Source organism: Diadema antillarum, unplaced genomic scaffold (genome assembly GCF_040938485.1).
Source record: "Diadema antillarum isolate AM-2024a unplaced genomic scaffold, OU_Dant_1.0 scf00000141, whole genome shotgun sequence".
Taxonomy (NCBI): Eukaryota; Metazoa; Echinodermata; class Echinoidea; order Diadematoida; family Diadematidae; genus Diadema; species Diadema antillarum.
Genome location: NW_027271030.1, coordinates 961,665 through 980,491, shown reverse-complemented (window position 1 = coordinate 980,491; position 18,827 = coordinate 961,665). Strand labels below are relative to the sequence as shown.

The window sequence follows — 18,827 nt, the reverse complement described above, 5'->3', positions numbered from 1 at the left end:
ATAAATGCATGTACGCTGTACATTGTACTGCATACAGTCAGTTTGTAGGTTCACCCGGCTGTACATCGGGATTCATTGCACTCTACAAGGTTTTGTCCTTTGTCAGTGGCGTGATGCGTTCAAGCGTACAACCACCAGGTCGCTTCTTTGAATAGGAACTACATTATCTCTGGGATTTGAAGTGGTTTTTGCAAACAGGGGGTGCTTCGGTTTGCGCACACTCTTGTCAAAAGGGACTACATTTCTGAACGCGTATGAGTTTTTATCAAAGCCAATTATGGATGTGGCACGGTTCTTTTCATTCTTTCTGTGACCCCGACGCTAGCCTTTTGACAAGCCCCTGCAGCTTTTTAGCACCCTGCCCAGCAGGCACACAGAGACAATCAACAGAAGTTCCCCAGTCTCACAGTCACGAATGTGTCCTAAGATTACGTGCTTCTCACACAACACCCAGTCCCACCGTGCCTGGGTCTTCATAACATTTAAGCGTCTTAGATTTGTATTTCAGTGTGAAGACTTTCGGTCCGAAATAAACCATCTGTATTCTTGTGTGTGTGTGTGTGTGTGTGTGTGTGTGTGTGTGTGTGTGTGTGTGTGTGTGTGTGTGTGTGTGTGTGTGTGTGTGTGTGTGTGTGTTCCACAGTGTTAGTGAAGATCAGTGTTTGTATGACTCCCATTACGTATACGTTGTTGACGCGTGTTGCCATGTATGTCAGGAAAAGTATCTAAACAAGACACGAACAATAATTGGGAATTGAATATCGTAGTCCTTGTAGAGTACAAAAAGTCCAATCGCTGAAATACTACGCGTATTAAAGTTATATATATATATTTACACACATATATATGAGAGAGACAGAGAAAGATATACCTGTATAAATGCATAAACGAGATTATGTAATACAGCTGTACCACCAATTAGAGGCATCTTTGGAAATGTATACCTGCGAAGACCTTTTAAAATGCCGATTCCAGCACGGATTAACCTTAATGAATGACAGAAATAAATGAGTCAAAACAAATACTGATAGTAAATGACCCATTTGAACGTATTGGAAATGCGTTATGGAGTACATTCTTTTTATCAATTTGTTATTAACTAAACGAAGAAAGAAACACCTGTAGGACGTTTTCCCGATGGCCTACGTGGAAATACGAAAAATGAAAACGAACATGTCACTATACAGTGTTGACATACAGTGGCCGTTAACTAAAACAAGATGATTAAAGGTGTAGACAGCGCCTTATGATAATAGTCAAGATTGCGAAATAGAATGAACACTCAAAAGGATTTCATCTTTTATGCCTGCTCACAGGAATGTCATATCTGTTTGATTCGTTATTGGGAAATACGATTCATTAAAGAGGGTAAGACGCATTCCGTGTTGTCAAACTTCGAACACTATACCTGCTTAAAATTTAGATTTGATTCCATTTAGCAAATGTAAGCATGAGGTTTGACCCGCGCATAATACTGGACAACGTAGAGCCTACAACACAGTCGGTTATGAACATTTTATTCGCTTTTAGAGTGGCCATACGATGTTCCAAGCGTTCCCTCACAACGGAGTGACCCCCTCTAACCCCTTTCTGAAATGCAGCTGTCCCCTTCTGTCATCTGATGAATAGAATCATAGAGTATTTAAAACCAAATTCATACGCCGCACTATTTTTCGTCCAATGCTTTATAAAATCGATGGCAATATTAGTTATCCTGGTGCTTTCTAACTTTACAAATCAATATCAATATTTGTGCTGATTACAGTTTAGGAAACTGTTATTGTGATCACTGAAAGAAATGCATATTAAGATTTCTTTCGACGGTCACGAAGGCGGTGATTTGCCCTGTGAATGGATGTGTCGATGGTGACAAAGTCCTGCTGTTGAACCAGAGCCTCTTTCAAGTCTCCGATCCATAGAACATATTTCCCAATCACACAAGATTCAAACAGCATTTGATTACTTATCATTAGCTTTGCCATTATATAGAGTGACTCGCTGAAAAGCGATAAAAGAATAAAAAGGGACAGGGGAGAACACGAAAGCAAGATTATGTTTTTCAGTCACGTCCTCCGGGTGAGACTACGTTGATCCACCTGAGTGGGTTATGCTTTTTTCTCCCTTTCTTTTTCTTTGCAAATAACTGCGCGGCACTGCGCTCCGAAGGTTCGGTGCGAAACTCACTCAAATCGCGCTTCAGTCAAGTGGAGTGTGAGGAACTCCTGGATAAGCCAGTTTTCGCGGTTTCATTATTTCCAAGCATTCTCCAAAAGCATTCCAAAACTGTGAAAAGAAAGAAAAGGCATTTTGGATAATTTGTTTTAGTGGAAGGTGGTAATCAACTCTTCAAGATACTTGTGCAAAGGAGGGTATACACAGAAGAAAACCAGAGTGAAGAAACTCGTTGATTGAACAGCTGGAGAAGATGGCAGTTCGGCGGAGGAACCGTCGGGAGACGCCATCAAAAATCCCTGGAATTGTGCAATTTTTGGCAATCATCTGGCTCGGCTCGTTGGCTTGCGATGCAGCGACCGTCGGGATAAGTAAGTAACCCTTGTGTCTTTATCTTTTATGCCATCACATCTTTGTCAAATGAATAGTTTAGTAGGCTACAGTTTTTGACAGTCAGACAGTGTAGCAGCTCGTCCGTAGGGCATGTGTTTCATTGATTGGCACATTACAAAGACAAAAATTGTAAACTCATCGAAATTTATATAAAATCTAGGTTGCAGGCAACACGATATTGTATATATTATATGATATAATCATATACAAAGACAAAAGAGACGGCTCATTGTCAACCTAAGTATGAATCATGTGTTGTCACCGGAACTTTTACAAACAAAGGTTCGTCTTGATTCGGTAGTTAAAGATGTAATTCAATTTGCGTGGGGGGAGGGGATAGTAAATGTCATCATGACAACGGCTAAAACTCACATTCATCTTATTTCGTGATACTTAATGGCTAGTGTTGGCGATGAACGTCGATTATGACTGCAGATTGGTATAACTTTACTTGAATGAACTCTGGCAAACAATTTGGGATATGTCTAGATTATGTGTGTTTGAGAGAGAAAAAGTGTACTCGTTGACCTGGCAAGGAGAAGTGGACTGTCAGAAATAAAATAGATCTCAGGATAAATTGGCGGCGCCATCGCAGTTGACGTATCATTAGGATATATCGTCTAGAACCAATGAGAAATGGGCAGACTGAGAGATATAAAGACGAAAGAACAGAAGAAATGAGAAAGAAACATAGAGGGAGAGAAGGGGAGGTGAACGGTGAATAGAAAAATGACAAAATAAGGCAATTTGATGTTGCCGGTTCATCTTGCCGGTTGCCGGTTGATCTAACTATAACAATTTGTAAGGCTGATTACGCCTTTGAGTCAGTGCACATTGTCTCAGCCACTCTGTCTGCCTGTCTGTCTGTCCGTCTCTTTAGTTAATCTGTACTGTAACGCGCGAGGATGTGTTCATGCATCCCTTCAAGGTAGAATTGAAGATTGCAACAATGCTCCACTCCAGGGATTCCATTCACTTTGTTCCTCCAGACGTTAAGTTCTCAGTCTCCCAGAAAAGGAGCCCATATAACAAAAGACACTGGAAACTCAAAATGCACTTGTACGCTGTGATGTTGAAAGTGGACTAGTCAATAAGCAAATATCTTTGTCTTATAAACAATTTGTCTATCTTATTGTCAATGCATCCATTCTTCATATCCTTTATTATGCATGATAAATTATAATATTGCAATGGTGATGACTTCCAGAATTCCAAACAGGTATCATGTGTGCGCACGGCAAATACATTGTCAGGCGCGGATTGCACGTAGAAAGGGGGACGATGCATTCTTCAAGATGAAAATATTTAAACAAAACATTAACAAGCCACAGAGAGATCTACCAAACTAGTAGACCTAATTCATCTGACCAAATATTGATGATTTTTACATGTTACATTCTCTATGGTATTGGAGTATCCAAGGCAACCAAGGCATCGAGTTAAGGTACTTCACAGGTGAACAACAGCACACTATTGCGCTCTACATGGTCATCGACGGAACAACCGTAAACATATTTTGGTAGCTTGTTGATTTCTTTTTCTCCTGCTATCCCTTATGGAATTTGTTTTGATATACCTTGGCTGAACTTCGAATCAAAACTATATGAAGCCGATGGAGAGAATTCCGGATGACTCTTAGAAATTTGTCAGCCATCCATCAAGCCACCATCAGTTGGTATGACCCACCCCTCGGGGCCTTTCGCATCCCTACTCCCTCTCCATCTGTCTCTCTTTCTTTCTCTCTTTTTCTTTCTCTCTCTTCCACTCTCTTTCACCCCCCCCCCCCTCTCTCTCTCTCTCTCTCTCTCCTCTCTAAATTATGAGGAACTTGGGATTTAGCTGAGGTTAAGTCTTACCCCAAAACTAAAGTGGTCATGATGGTTTCTAAAACCATGGAGCTAGTACACCCTTTCTTCAAATTCTTGTCTTACAGAATGAGCAGAGCGAACCAGGCGGATTACACCCACATGTTAATCCTGCGTAACGGATCGTTTAGATTAATGGGAAGAAAGTGAGGCCAGGAAGGCGTAGGGACTGATCAATAGTTAGAGGACTAACAGATTAATGGATGAATAGATAGATAGATGCATGTATAGATAAATAGTTAGATATAAAGATAGTCAGATACACAGGTAGATAGATAGATAGATAGATTGATAGACGGATAGATAGATAGATAGATGGATAGATAGATAGATAGATGGATAGATAGATAGATAGATAGATAAATGGAGGCATGATGTAGATTGTCTGTAAAGTTACAGTGGAGAGTCTTCATAAGTACATTTTTTAAGCTTTCCAGATACCTGCCCGCTAAAGTATAGACAGATTGTTGATGGATAAACATGTATATAAGTCCTGCTAAAATGAATATAGATAGATACAGATATAGACATAGATATAGACGTATTAGGAAAAGTTAGATGTTCAAAAGTCTCCTCACAGAACTTCTAGATTTAATCCCTGGAACCATTGTTCAGGATAGTGGGATGGGAGAATAAGAGGGAATTATGGCGAGCAGGGTCAAAATCATCACGAAGTCTGAAACGCATTTGCGTACCCTGGTGGCTCTTGAATTTCAGATTTATGATCGAGTGGTCAATGCTGGCAATGGATAATTCAAGAACGGAAATGAAATAGCCGTGTGCGCCTCGCCTGATACCAGTGACCCTCACCAGAATGTCAAGCTTTGGGTCAAGGACCAACCTACTCGGGCAATATGTCGGGGCTTAAATTCGAGGCGATGTAAACTGTAGCAGGCACAATGTTGGTGACGAAAGCTTTTTTATTCCATTTTTTTCAGACGATCTCGTGTAAAGATTTATCAACAACGCAAAATTATTATTCGTCGTCGAACGCCAGGGGGAGGGGTAAGGAGTTGTACTCCAGGCACAAGGGCACCTATTATAGGATGTCGTGGTGGTTGAAGTAGTCATTACTCATTGAATTCTGCATGGTGTGGTGCTTCTCACATGAGAGTCCTATGGCTGTATTCCAGAAGATCTGAAGGCACAAAATGATGAGTTGGCCCCCGGCGAACAATGGCGGGAGGAAGTGAATAGACCTACTGAGCCATGTCCTCCAGCCTTACGCGAATGCCCAAATCTTGGAGGAATGTACACAAAATAACAACAGCAAACCTCCTCAGCGAGATAATTGGTAGTCAGAGTCAACGACAATGTGATTACCATGACCGGGCTAACCGTCCCGCTTGATGAGTTCGAGGAAAACAATAACGAGACGAACTTGAGTTCAACTCTTCTGTACCAGGTTGCGAGCAACGGAAACGTTACTTTGTTGTTGTTGTTGCCTTTGTGTTTGTTTTTGATAGTGTTTAATTTTTGTCAGCGTTCAATCGTTTATTTTCTCCCTCTTTTTCTCCATCTCCCCTCCCACTCCCACTATTTCTGTCGAAATCTTTTAATTTATCATGTGAGCATTCACATTCACATTTAAGTTACTAGCTCTCCTTTACTTCCTTGATCCCCCACCCACCTTACCACTTCACTCTTGTAAAGCAGCAATGCAAGCAGAGAAAACATAATATGAAAAGCCACTTAACAACCCAACGTATTCGTTACAATTAGATGTGTGAAAACGGTCATTTGAGAAATCAAAGTAAAGTTTATCTCTTGCTATCACATGATTCATCTGTAACATTACAACATGTCAGGAGACATCAAATACCCCCTCGTCAATACTGCTCTTTGGTGCAAACCAGGAGTTTATGCCATCTACAATAGATTTGTCCTGTACCAGCAACATAACTGCACACGCAAATTAAAGTGTATATCCGTAAAGATATAGCGAGCGCGAGTCAGATATCATAGTACCTCTGCTGGCATTTCTAGAGTGACCCAAAAGTTTGCAAAGTCCGTGGTAAAACCAATGCGAGCGGATGACGAACTCAAAACCCACAAAAGAAGCTTAACACGAGGCTTTCAAGAGTGACCATTCATCAATAAGATAGCAGAAGATGTTGACAGACATGTTATTACAATTGTGTTTTATATGCACCGATCCTCAATCAATCACTAAAGCGCTGACAACTCCTTTAAACATTCCAAATGCAGATAGCTCCCTTCTAAACATCTTCGAGCCTGCGGAAAACGTTCTTGTTTTTACAGTTGGAAAGAAATGGGGCACGCAGTTGTTTAACTTTCCCTCGAAAAAGACTGCGATACTCGGACCATCTCTCTAAATGTGAAACAAAATAAACAAGACGGACAAGCACAAAAAGTTTCCCGATAAGACTTCGGAATCAACAGAGAGAGAAAGTAGCTGGCAGCAAACAAACATAAGTACAATGTAATGTCATGTCCGAGAAGACGCTGTTGCCCAAAACATACATGTCGCCACGAAGTTTGAACTGTACATCATTGTGAGAACGTTTCATATCGTCACCTCGTTGTAAGCTCTACCTGTAGATGACTTTTATGTCAAAAAAGCAGCTGTCAAACCTTGCCTCAAATGCCTCCTGCTGTGGCGCTGAAATTTGAAGATTTCAATCCATTCCTTTCCATCAACGTTTAAATGGATGCATAACATCAGTCACTTTCATGAGATAATGGGATTTCGGCTTGATAAAATTTTTGTAGGCCGTGTTCATGAAAGAATCGTGATACGAGAGTTAAAAGATTGGATGCATGTTTCTGTCTTAATACTACTGTTTTATTACTGACATTGTAAATATGTAGTACTATAGATGTTGCTGGTAGAGTCAGGGTTGGACACCAATCAGCCGTGTCTGTGACTGGGAGTCATCACCAAACGAAAAGGGAATGAATGTGAAGGTCCTAAATCGCATTAAAGGGAAACTCCACAAAGTGTTATGACATCGTTTTTATTAAAAACGGCAAAGTCAAACAAGCCGAGGAATGTACAATTTCATTCATCGACCAAAACTCCCTTAAATAGATTTAGAACATGTAAAGTTTCGTGTGTTCACGAAATTGTAATATTGGTCATTATCACCAATGTAGATTAGTTGCACCGTTTACGTCGATGTCTCACAATTGACCCATTGTAATACTGGTCAGAAATTATGAAGAGCATCCTTAGAATAATGTACCGGCTATAATAAGACCTATTCATCTCGGAGTAAGGTATCATTGCTTAGTCGTTGCAAGGGAGGCGAGTTTAAAATTATTCATTTTGAGAGGTAGAAGGAGGACAGGTAATGCATTTATGTCTTTAAAATTACCCTTTTCAGCTCCGATGCTAATAATGTCCGTAATAACGTTCTTAATAATTCACGTGAGATTAGCGAAATCTTCGTGGTTCTTTGGTTTATACTGGTTTGTTTATTTGATTCGGTGTTCATTTTACTCAAGTCACCCTGAATGCCAAATCACGCAATGAATGTTTGTGATATCAAAAAGGAAACACATTCAAGAGAACACATTAGAGGAAGGGAGCGGAAATGAACTGGTAGCCCTGAGGTGTGAGGCAGCACTGCTTCTGATAGCTCAAAGCGCGACAGGATGCCTGAACCGACGGGCTCTCTCCGGCCGCCTTACCCCATCGTGCCAGTGACCGAAGTCGGGCACAGGCGCGCGATGACGCTAATTGGAAATATTATCTGAAATCCCGACACTTGAAGCGACCTCAATTTCAACGCTTCTGACCTCTCCTCTCCATAGAATTTGCATTGGGTTTTTAAGATGACTTATTTTGCAAAAATGGGCGGGGGAGTGGAAATATGAGAAGGCAAAGTTAGAGAGAAAGTATTACTGAGGCAAGATATTTTGTGTAGTTGTCGGGGGAGAGGTGTGAAACACAGCAAGAAGTACTGTCGCCCTTTATACCGCCTCCCAGATTACATCGTTGATTTATATTATTAGTTTTTTGCTTATCAATAAATACGAATATAAACATGATTACTTCATTACACGTTAAGGTCTGGTTACTGTGGTTTTGTATATTACTGAGTACTGTAGTAGTTGTCACGTTTTGGGCTATTGACGAATTTTCAAATTGTTTCAACATAACAGGACAGAATATTTATCATCTGTAGTTGACTGTATTCTTTTTCAGTACACACTCGTGGTGACTCACAACTAATAAAGTTAATGAAATAAGACATCATGTTTAGCAATTACATCTCATTTAAGTAACCTCTCAATAGCGTCTACGATAGTGTTCTTGATGGGAACTGGATGGATTTGATGAACAACCTACGCCGTCAAATTAAGTTTAGAATAAGTTCGACCGGTGGGCTACATTGTTATTTATGACTTTGACGAATAGTATACGATTACGAGCTGTACAGGTATTGGGTAAAATACACAGATGCGCCAACAATAGAAGAAGAGGTGTGTACCAAGGTGGTTAACCCGTTTAGGTACGTGAGCGTGCTGCTGTCATCTGGAGTTAAAGCAGACGAGAGTTGGAGAGTGTTTATAACCAGAATAGTTGTGACACTGACACAAAAAGGCTTTCGAATTGAAGACCATTGACCCTCTACTTCATGGAAATCAATGGTAACGGAGAAGAAGAAAGTGAAGTTGGAAGAAGGGTGGGGCTCTCACTCAGTTGGCAAGCTGCCCGAGTAACCCCCTTTGATGCGGTCTTGACCACGACATTCTCCTCATCCAACTAATGTGACTCCTCTTGACCTCCTCACCAAACCACAATGATCCCCCCTATCCCATGTTGAAAGTCCACAGTGCATTTAGAGCAGGAATTCTCCTGCCTTCGTTTCTCCGACCTATTTCTCTGCTTTGGATCAGTCACCTCATCTTCACCACATTGCGAATGATGAAATATGTGTTTATCTCCGGCCTCTTCTATTGTACTGTGACGTCTGTAGTACTTGGTGTTTCAAGATAAACCAATCTCGAAAATGTACTTGAAGAGAGAGGTATTCTAGGAAAACATCTTCACGTGGTGTCATAACTAAATAAATAAAAACTTACTAAAAATGAATAAAAAAGAACAAAAAAAAAACCCAAAAATAAATCTACAGAAAAGCAGCGCGTTGTCATTCCAAGTGCCCAAGAGCGATAGAGTCGTACCTCACGAAGTCTGTTTCTGGTGTAAACAAGCATTGTGCGTCCGCGTCAATCAGAGGTCATTTTGATCATATCATTATGTAGAAGTGAAGTCAGAAAGCCATGCGGTATGACTAACCTGTGTTTCACCCTGACTTTCTATTGTTCCCTTTGTTCAAAGAGGTACACCCACCATTTCAACATTTCTTTCTTGTATCCGGGCTTTTGTTAAAACTGCTCCATCATTTTTTTTTTCTATCAACTCAATCAAGTATGATATCTGAACATTTTGCTTCATTATCCGAACCCAACCCCATCCCCTTTCTGTTGAGTTTCTGCATGCGATGTGCCCACTCATAAATCCAGAATTTGTCATTAACAGTAGAAGAATGATTATTCTCGTTACCCCATGTGATTCCAAAGTGATGAAAATGCGTGTGTTTATCAGGATTCCCGGTTATCACGTTGCATATTACTAAAGCAGGATTCGATTGGTACGGCTTCTCTGACTACCCCTCCATCCATCGGGATACAATGGCTGAAGACTTCTATGACCAGTTAGCGTGTCATGGATCAAGGTGGAAAATAAATGTACAGTAGTACGGGAAGTCGGTCACCGCACATTGACAATAGAGAAAGCCTATAGAGAAGGTCTTAGTGGAAGACATTGATTGAGTTTCCAGGAAAATCAGTTCATCGGACTTTGCAGGACATAACTGAGCAATACTTATCATTCATCATGAAACTAATCCTTATTAGCAAACGAACTCAGGGCCGTACTTAGTCTATTTGCACCCTACTCAGAGATTTTTTGGTCCAATAAAAAAGAAACAAAGACATGTCTTTAATCGTGACGTTTATGTACGTTAGCGAACATGTCACGATATCGTCACATTTAGCCATCACTAAAGAAATCACTTGATAGAATAACACAAAAGTTGGTATGTTGACTTTGCGGATAATTTGATATTTGTCACAAGACTAACTTCCGGCCGTATCAGTGACTATGGAAATATTTACTTATTTCACATTATCTCTTTTGACTAAGGGGAGACTTGCATCTTTCACATTCTCTTTGTTGGGGTGTCCAATAGGGTCGACCAAACTGCCCAAACAAGTGGTCGATATGATAATGTGACGAAATTAATGCTTGCTTTCCTTCGACCATGGGGCTACAACACACCATCAATGCAGACGGTTGGATTTAGAATTTGCAGCAAAAGATTGAAGGCACGGATTGTCAGCAGCGTTCTTCATCTAAATTAAACCTATCTAATCCTCGAGTAATTTTTGCCTCAGAGATTATCATTTACATTGTTGTCTTAATTGAATTATCAATATGGAGGCTTTTGAAAGGTCTGCATCAGAAACAAAGAATCACATATGAAAAGCAAAGGGCTCATGTGAACAAAAATACACTGCCCTGTGGAATGGTAACGATTAATAAAACATTTCAAGATGACACCATACAACACCATCCAAACTACAGAAATCATTTTTGGGACTAGACGAGGAGAGCAATTGCGAGTTCCAACGTACTGATTGCTCAAATCTCTTTCTAATTATTACAGGTGCCATGTTTGGCAGTGAAACGGGATACAACAACGTCTACCGCAACGTGATCAATGACGGGGTGCTCTACGTCAACAGGAATCAAACCTTTCTCGGTGGCATCCACAGTCTCGAGTTCATCGACCACGACAATACCATCTCGAGTAACTCAGTCTACGTCGGGTTAACGGAAGGTATGTCCACAGAAAAATTGACGTAGTCACTCGTACTAATTATAGGTAAAAGCAACTTAATTGGAAATTGATATATCCATGGCCAACTGTTGTCATTGACCTGGCGGTATAGGCATAGCCCGATAAAAGAACGATATGGGTTATCGGGTTATTCAAGACTTATCAGCATACACATTTGAAAAACAAACAAACAAACAAACAGTGACATAGAAACAAATGAGATGCCATGATATCATATGGGAAAAGATGTGCTTTTCCCTTGATCATCCTTGTGGCTATGCATATAGGCCTACACATTCACCTGAGAGGATTGAAATGTTCTTATACTGTAATTAGGTGAGCGTTGACGTGTTTATAGTGCATGCAGAAGGCATGTGAATTGTAAGAACCTAAGTAGACTGAAGAAATAAGATTGAATGCAAATCAAATACTGATACTCAATAACTTCCTGTAATGATCAACCATGTGTGTGTGTGTGTGTGTGTGTGTGTGTGTCCGTGCTTGTTGAAAGTGTGGGTTTTGTTAATGTTGTCAAGGTAACTCGTTTGACAACAGTCTCTGAGAAAGGCTTGTACCTTTGCTTTGTATCTTGCATGCATAATCAACATTTCCCAGAATGTTTCTTGGTGTGTTTTTTTTTAAGGAAATTGTTTCTTTGTTATTTAAGCAAAAGATAATGACGAGCCCATTGCATTATTCTTTCTACGTTTCCAGCTTGTAACCATATCGCCACCGAACAGATATCGGCGCTGATTCTGCCCCGTGATCGTTGCGAAGACAGCGATGACATCGCAGCCGTTGTCAGCCACGGCTCCAACCCGATCGTATCCATTGATCAGGGAAACTTTGGGTCGGGCTCGACCGCGTTCAAGATGTATCCCACCCCAGAAGACATGACGGATTTCTATATTGACGTCCTGACATACTTCGCATGGAGAAGTTTTATTCTCCTCTATGACGATGGATCGGGTAAGGCAATTTAATGTCCAATATTCTTACGCTGTATATGTTTTTTAATCTCCCAGAATCTATGTAATTATAAAGTATCTTTGTAGATACACACGGATATTGTGCATGTGTTGATGATTTTGATGGTAAGCATATCTACAAACGATGAAACCCTACAGAAACCAAAACGTAAAATGTTTGGTCACTGTTTTTTGACAGTCCAGTCCGAGTTTACCCTATATAGGCTGCAATTTGATAACGCGTGTACGTTAATAGTTTGGATTACCGGGGGAAAAAAAGTCGTTCTCATATTACATGAGTTTACTCTTGTAAAGTTTGCTTCCATATCCTTATCACACAATCTATCATTTCATGTTCTGCGTGTTCTTTTTGTTTTCGACAAAAGTGACATTACTTTTCCAGTCTAGTAAAATTATGGAATTGTGATTCGCGTGTTTTAAAGCTTTTTTAAAACATTTTATTACAGCATTTGCCAATATGGAAGGCGTGCTCGAGTTCGGAACAGGTGAATCATGGAACGTGACCACGGTCGTGATCGACGAAGATGACTTCGAGAACAACGTGCCCACCATTGTCGGCGAGAAGACCAGAAATATCTTCATCATGTGTTCTTCTGAGGACATTCTAAGACAAACTATCAACAGGGTAAGAAATTGGATGTTGGGTTATGTATTTGCCAAATAATTGAGAAGGAATATGTGTATAACGCCTCAATGATTCGCGTGAAAACAAGGAACCTTTGTCTTCATACGAGAGAAATGACTGTATGGCAGTGTGATGTAGAGGTTGTTTGTTCACGGCATCCATGCTAATTGTATTTTGTATTCCTCGTGTTGATTTTAAGTTTGCTCATCATTTTTTTTTTTCATTGTCAGTGCAACGGTATGCTGACATGAAATCGTAAAGTGTGCGTTGAGTTCGTTTCCGGAAATGTCAAAAGTCTGTGCTGAAGAGGAAAGTAAAGGAGAGTGTCCAATGATGAGAGGAAATTTTATTGAAAAACAAATGTCTGTTCATTACCTATTTTGAACAGGCTATCGAGCTGCGCATAATGGGTCCTGAATATACCTGGATGATCGGAAATTTGGTGAGTTCTCCCCTTATCTTATCTTCCTCACCAAATGAATAATTTTAGATAGGATACATCAACTCTGCACTACATCTAACCTCAAGAAATAACCATTCTTATTTCTATGATTGCTCCCAGCTCTTTTGCCATAACTGCGATTGATACCTCCACCTCTTCTCCTTCTTCTCCTTCTTTTCCTTTGTCTTTTCTCCCTCCTTCTACTCGTCCTTCTTTATTTTCTTTACTATCCCATGTCTATGAATATAGTGAATTTACTTCTGCTCTGAATATGAGTACCTGTAGCTACTGTCACTGCCTTACCTATATTTCAAGTATCGCGAGTCCTGGCGTACTATATCGACTGCCGTTATCACTACCTGACTGCTTTCATCATGATACTATACCATAACGATTGAGAGACATATATGTTTATTGATGCTACTTATTTATCTTACTGACTGTCGCTACAACGAAAACAGTCTAATGCACGGAGTTAACTTCGATTAGCATAATAACCCCAGTGCAAAACTATGGACAGCTAGAATATCAGTAGAATGACATGGTGATTGATTCTACCGACAGGACCTGGCGATGGATAGGAACTTCCGGGAGACATTGGAAGACACGAATGCCTACATCACCCGCTTCAACATGAACTATACAAGAGACTGGCAGTATGCTCTGCCCACTGTAGGCTCCTCCCAGTTCACCGAGTGGCAGTTCCGTGAACGCAACGCCTACGACGCCGTGATCGCCATCGGGCACGCCCTCAGAAAATACCGCTTGCACAGGGAAGACGAAGGCGTGGTTGGTAGCTCTGTGTTGCCCGGAGACACCCCCATGCCGGCCTGCCCCTCCTCCCCATCCCCTGTGGCCGAAAACGTCTTGACCAGATACATGCAAAATGTAAGTTCATATCTTGCTTTCATTCCCTTAAACTATTCCGATTAAATGTACATATCATAATACATAACCATGTTGGTTTATTTAAAAAAATCCAATATCACCAACAATTTCTTTGAACCTTCATATTATGTTCTTACTTGCTCAACTCTATATAACATGGTATTAGTATTATGGTAATACATTTTTACAATTGACTGCATAATTATTATACATTCATAACGACGTAAAACGATGATGATGATGATGATGATGATGATGAAACTTTACAAAAATATTAACGTTTATGACAATAATGACAAAGATCAATGTCATTGTAGGTGTGTTTTAGCAAGAATAGTTGTTGTTCCTTCAGAGTCGTATAAATGTGTATCTGTCTGCAGCTCGTGATTGATAGATAACTTGCTATTCCCCCTACAGATAAGTTTTGAAGGGATCACAGGAAACGTTGCCTTCAATGAATATGGAGACAGAATCAACTACACCATCACCATCTACAGCGGACAGGGAGAGTCTGTTCACCAGATAGTAAGTACACGTGACATTCCTTGATCTTTCCTCTCTCTCCATTTGTTTTTGTTTTTGTTTTTGTTTTGTTTTTGTTATTGTTATTGTGTTTTTTGTGTTTGTTTGTTTGTTTGTTTGTTTATTTGTTTGTTTGTGTGGGTTTTTTTCGTTTTTTTGTTTGTTTTTTGTTTTTTTGTTTTTTGTTTTTTGTTTTTTTGTTTTTTATTTGTTTGTTTGGTTGGTTTTGTTTTGTTTTGTTTTTTTTTGTTTTGTTTTGTTTTTTTTTTTTGGGGGGGGGGGGGTCTTTAACGGCTCAAAGAGAAGTACTCAGGGTTACGTATAGAATGTACTATAAGTTTCTTACCGGGCAAACATTTCAGATACTCAATGAAAACAAACTACACCCATTGGTCGTGGGTGCCTTGCGACAATCTTGCATACGCAATGGTGCACTTACCTCCAATGTAATTATTATAACCCAACGATGCTAACGGTGATTTCATGAGTACCTGTATTAGGTGGGGACTGTGCGATGAGATGCAGAAAAAAACATCAATGTGGGATAAAATAATCACTTATATGGCATCGATCAGACAATCTTCACTGTGGTAGAGATCGCAGGGCAATCTCATTGATTTGTCTGCCATATCTATGCTCCTTACAGCGTGGGATCTGGACGCAGAACATACCTTACTGGGAAGACACCTGGGATCGAAAGTGGGAGAATGAGGGTCGTCTCAACGTGACCAACTTCAACTATGGCAACGACCGTAGGATCAAGATCGTCTCCATCGAGGTAAATTATTCTTACATAAAGTAGCGTCGGCAGGTTGTTGGTTTTTGTGGCAAATAGTGTTACCTAGGATTTTGGCAGATAACTGCTCGACAACAGCGGTGGCCCCGGGCCAAACAAAAAAAAAAATGATGGTTGGCCACCAAATTTCCAAAAAGGCTATCTTTTGGTGGCCCATTTTGGTAGCTAATAGTGGAAATGGACTGTTACAGGTTTCCTCTCATTAAAGGGGATGGCTAGTAACCGATCAGTGGGAATCAGTGGGAATGCTGAGGGATGATTGTTCCAATCCTTGTGGGATTCAATTAAGAGTACATTATATGTCTACTGTTGTGTGAAAATTATTTGCTTCAGAATGGTCCCATTTTCAAGTAATGTGCAGACCAATGCCCCGTCACTGACCAGGCACGCTAACCTGGAAACATTAATCTGCACATTAATTGAATATGAGACCATTCTGAAGCAAATAATTTTCACACAACAATAGATATATAATGTACTCTTAAATGAATCACACAAGGATTGGAACAATCATCCTCCAGCATTCCCACTGATTCCCACTGATCAGTTACTAGCCATCCCCTTTAAGAGCCAATATATTTTCGTTTTGGGCAAAAAAAAAAACAACAACAACTCGAATTTAAAGACTTCAGTGGGACGAAAGGGCCACCAGAGCAAAATGTTAGTGTCGAAAGATGAATTATGGACAATGATACACACGGAACTGGACCCAAATAAGTTTTTTCTTCATTCAAGCAAAATGAGATTGAAAATCATAGCGTAGGACGGCATTGATTGATAACTCAGAAATACGGAGAGGGAGCTCATACTCTGCATATTCTCAAAATGGTTTTAAACACTAGAAATACGACATCCTGGTAAGTTTAATTACCTACCTTGCTTACATTGTGTAAAGATTACATCTATACGTCACTTTATACTCTCATGGTTATTGACTCTGTGGGTTTCACTCTTGCATCCTTCAGGCGGAACCGTTCCTGTTCAAGAGAGAGAATTACTTGGCTATTAGAAGGCAGCAGAACACCGGTGTTTACAAACGGCAAATTCAGACAGGCCCCTACACTGGTAACGACCGGTATGACGGCTATATCATGGACCTCCTCAGCAGAATCAAGGCTTACATGCGCGGTATCGACTTCGAGTACGAAGTCGAGCTCGTCCCCGACGGCAAGTACGGACACAAGAGCAAGTACAGCAAAGAGTGGGACGGCATGATCGGAGAAGTGATCAGAAAGGTAAAGATACACATCGGCTAGTCGATGGCAGGGTGATGTGAACAAGGAGTGTGTCCGCCTGAGTGTGAATTTTTATTTTGTGTGATTGTGACATTATTCTTCCCGTCCTGCGGAGTCTGTAGTATCGTAGTAAAGAGTTAAGCCTCTGAGTACTAGCTGTGTTACGTTTCTATCAAGGTCCCATCTTATCGAATAATCTACCAAATGCAAAACTCCAAGTCATATGGCAGCGATTCATATGTAACTTCTGACGCATTCTCTTGAAATAGCAACGTAATAACTCATACTCTGCCAATACTTTTGGTACCTCTTTATTATTTGTGTACCATTTGTATTTTATATACCTTTTAACCCCTATTGTCTAGTATGTACTTTGGGGCTCTTTCCATCAAGCCTAATTGGATTTTATCGGTCCCCCTCCATAACATTATTATATCATACCTTGAAATTGCGATGATTGTGATCTTAATGTGGACATTAATGTAATGAAATGGAATGGAATACTTTTGGCATCATAGAAGACAATAAGGCACTGTCCGCCATCTTAACGCAATCCCTACATATTAACCAAAAAAACCCACGATAAATCAGATCAGTTTTAGGAATAAGTGCATGTGTTTAAGAGATTTCGAACCCCCTGCGCTCCTGAAGCACATCATCTATTCATGTACCTGTCACGCTTTTCATTACAAAGAAAGTTCATAACTGACTGTAAAATTAGCATGTTGTGTCATCGGATGTCTCTTAAAATCACACCTGATTGTTGTTCTCAAAAATGTGTCCCTTATGTTATCATCTCCGAAACAGAAAGCTGACATTGCTGCCGCCCCCATCACGATTACCAAGGAGCGTCTGAAGGATGTCGACTTTACAGATTCCTTCATGAGTGGAGGTATCAAGTTGCTCCTGAAGAACCCTAACTACATCGAGCACAACCCCTTCCGCTTCCTCCATCCATTGGCCATCGAAGTCTGGTTCGTCAACCTCGGGACTTTCCTGATCGTGGCAGGGGTGCTTGCACTCATCAACTACTTCGATCCTTACGAGTGGAAGGCTGCGGCCGAACGTGGCGAAGTGGAGGAGGAGAACGGACGTAACTTCAACTTCAAGAACTCCCTTTGGTACTGCACGACGACCCTGTTCTTCCAAGGCTACGACCACGGTCCTCGCTCAAATGCCGGCCACACTCTGACGGCCTTCTGGTGGGTTTTCGTACTGGTAATGGTGTTCGTCTACCTCTTCAATCTCCCCGGCAAGATCAACACAAACAAGCGCCTTGTCTACATCAAGAGTCCGGATGACCTCGTCAACCAAGGTGACGTAAAGATCGGTACTGTATACGACGGCTCTATCCATTGGTATCTTTTCAAGGCCGGAATACCCGCTTACACTCGCATTTGGGATCGCATGTATTACGCCTCGCCCTCCGTCTACGTGGAGAACACTACCATGGGCATTGAGAGAGTACGCAACAGCAACGGGAAGTACGCCTTCCTGGGAGAGGCTAGGGAACTGGAGTATGCAGCCAGCAACCGCCCTTGCGACTTGATCGTAAGTGGTGGATACGTGGATCGCAGTACTTACGCCATGGCCGTGGCGCCGGGTTCTCCGCTGGGTGATCACCTGTCCTATGCTATAGAGACTTTGAGAGACACTGGGGTGTTGGAAGATTTGCAGAGGGAGTGGTGGGGCCTGGACAGGGGCTGGCGACACCGCTGCAGGAACTTGACTCGCTACGAACGACAGGGTCTGTTCTCTTTCAGCGTGTATGACTTGGAGGGCTTGTATTTCTTCTTGATGCTCGGTTTCGCCATTTCGATCCTGATCTTCGTACTGGAATTGGTGGTGTATGGTTGCTCAGGAAAGGAAAGCAACACGAGAGGAGGAAGTGGTAGTGGTGGAGGATTTGGTGGAAGATCCGCAAAGAAGAATGGAGGAGGAGGACAGTCTAAGACTCCCATATCAGGAGGAGTTGGTAGCAGTAACGGTGGTGGAGGGGGAGGAGGTGAAGGAAAGTTGTGGATTTAA

General features: G+C 41.1%; 1 protein-coding gene across 1 annotated transcript; it reads left to right on the top strand.

Moving 5' to 3' along the window:
• Positions 1 to 2,425: 2,425 nt before the first annotated feature.
• LOC139721324 (glutamate receptor 1-like) lies at positions 2,426 to 18,827 on the top strand. Its single transcript, XM_071632642.1, has 10 exons — positions 2,426 to 2,543; positions 11,129 to 11,302; positions 12,017 to 12,271; positions 12,738 to 12,916; positions 13,305 to 13,358; positions 13,923 to 14,246; positions 14,664 to 14,771; positions 15,415 to 15,546; positions 16,530 to 16,799; positions 17,607 to 18,827. The coding sequence occupies exons 1-10, from the start codon at positions 2,426 to 2,428 to the stop codon at positions 18,825 to 18,827; spliced, it is 2,835 nt and encodes a 944-aa protein (XP_071488743.1).

Excerpts from the sequence above, each read along its gene's own strand:
- LOC139721324 (XM_071632642.1), top strand. The coding sequence starts at position 2,426 with ATGGCAGTTCGGCGGAGGAACCGTCGGGAGACGCCATCAAAAATCCCT. Across the intron at positions 2,544-11,128 it reads TGCAGCGACCGTCGGGATAA|GTGCCATGTTTGGCAGTGAA; the intron begins GTAAGTAACCCT and ends TAATTATTACAG. Across the intron at positions 14,247-14,663 it reads TGACCAGATACATGCAAAAT|ATAAGTTTTGAAGGGATCAC; the intron begins GTAAGTTCATAT and ends TTCCCCCTACAG.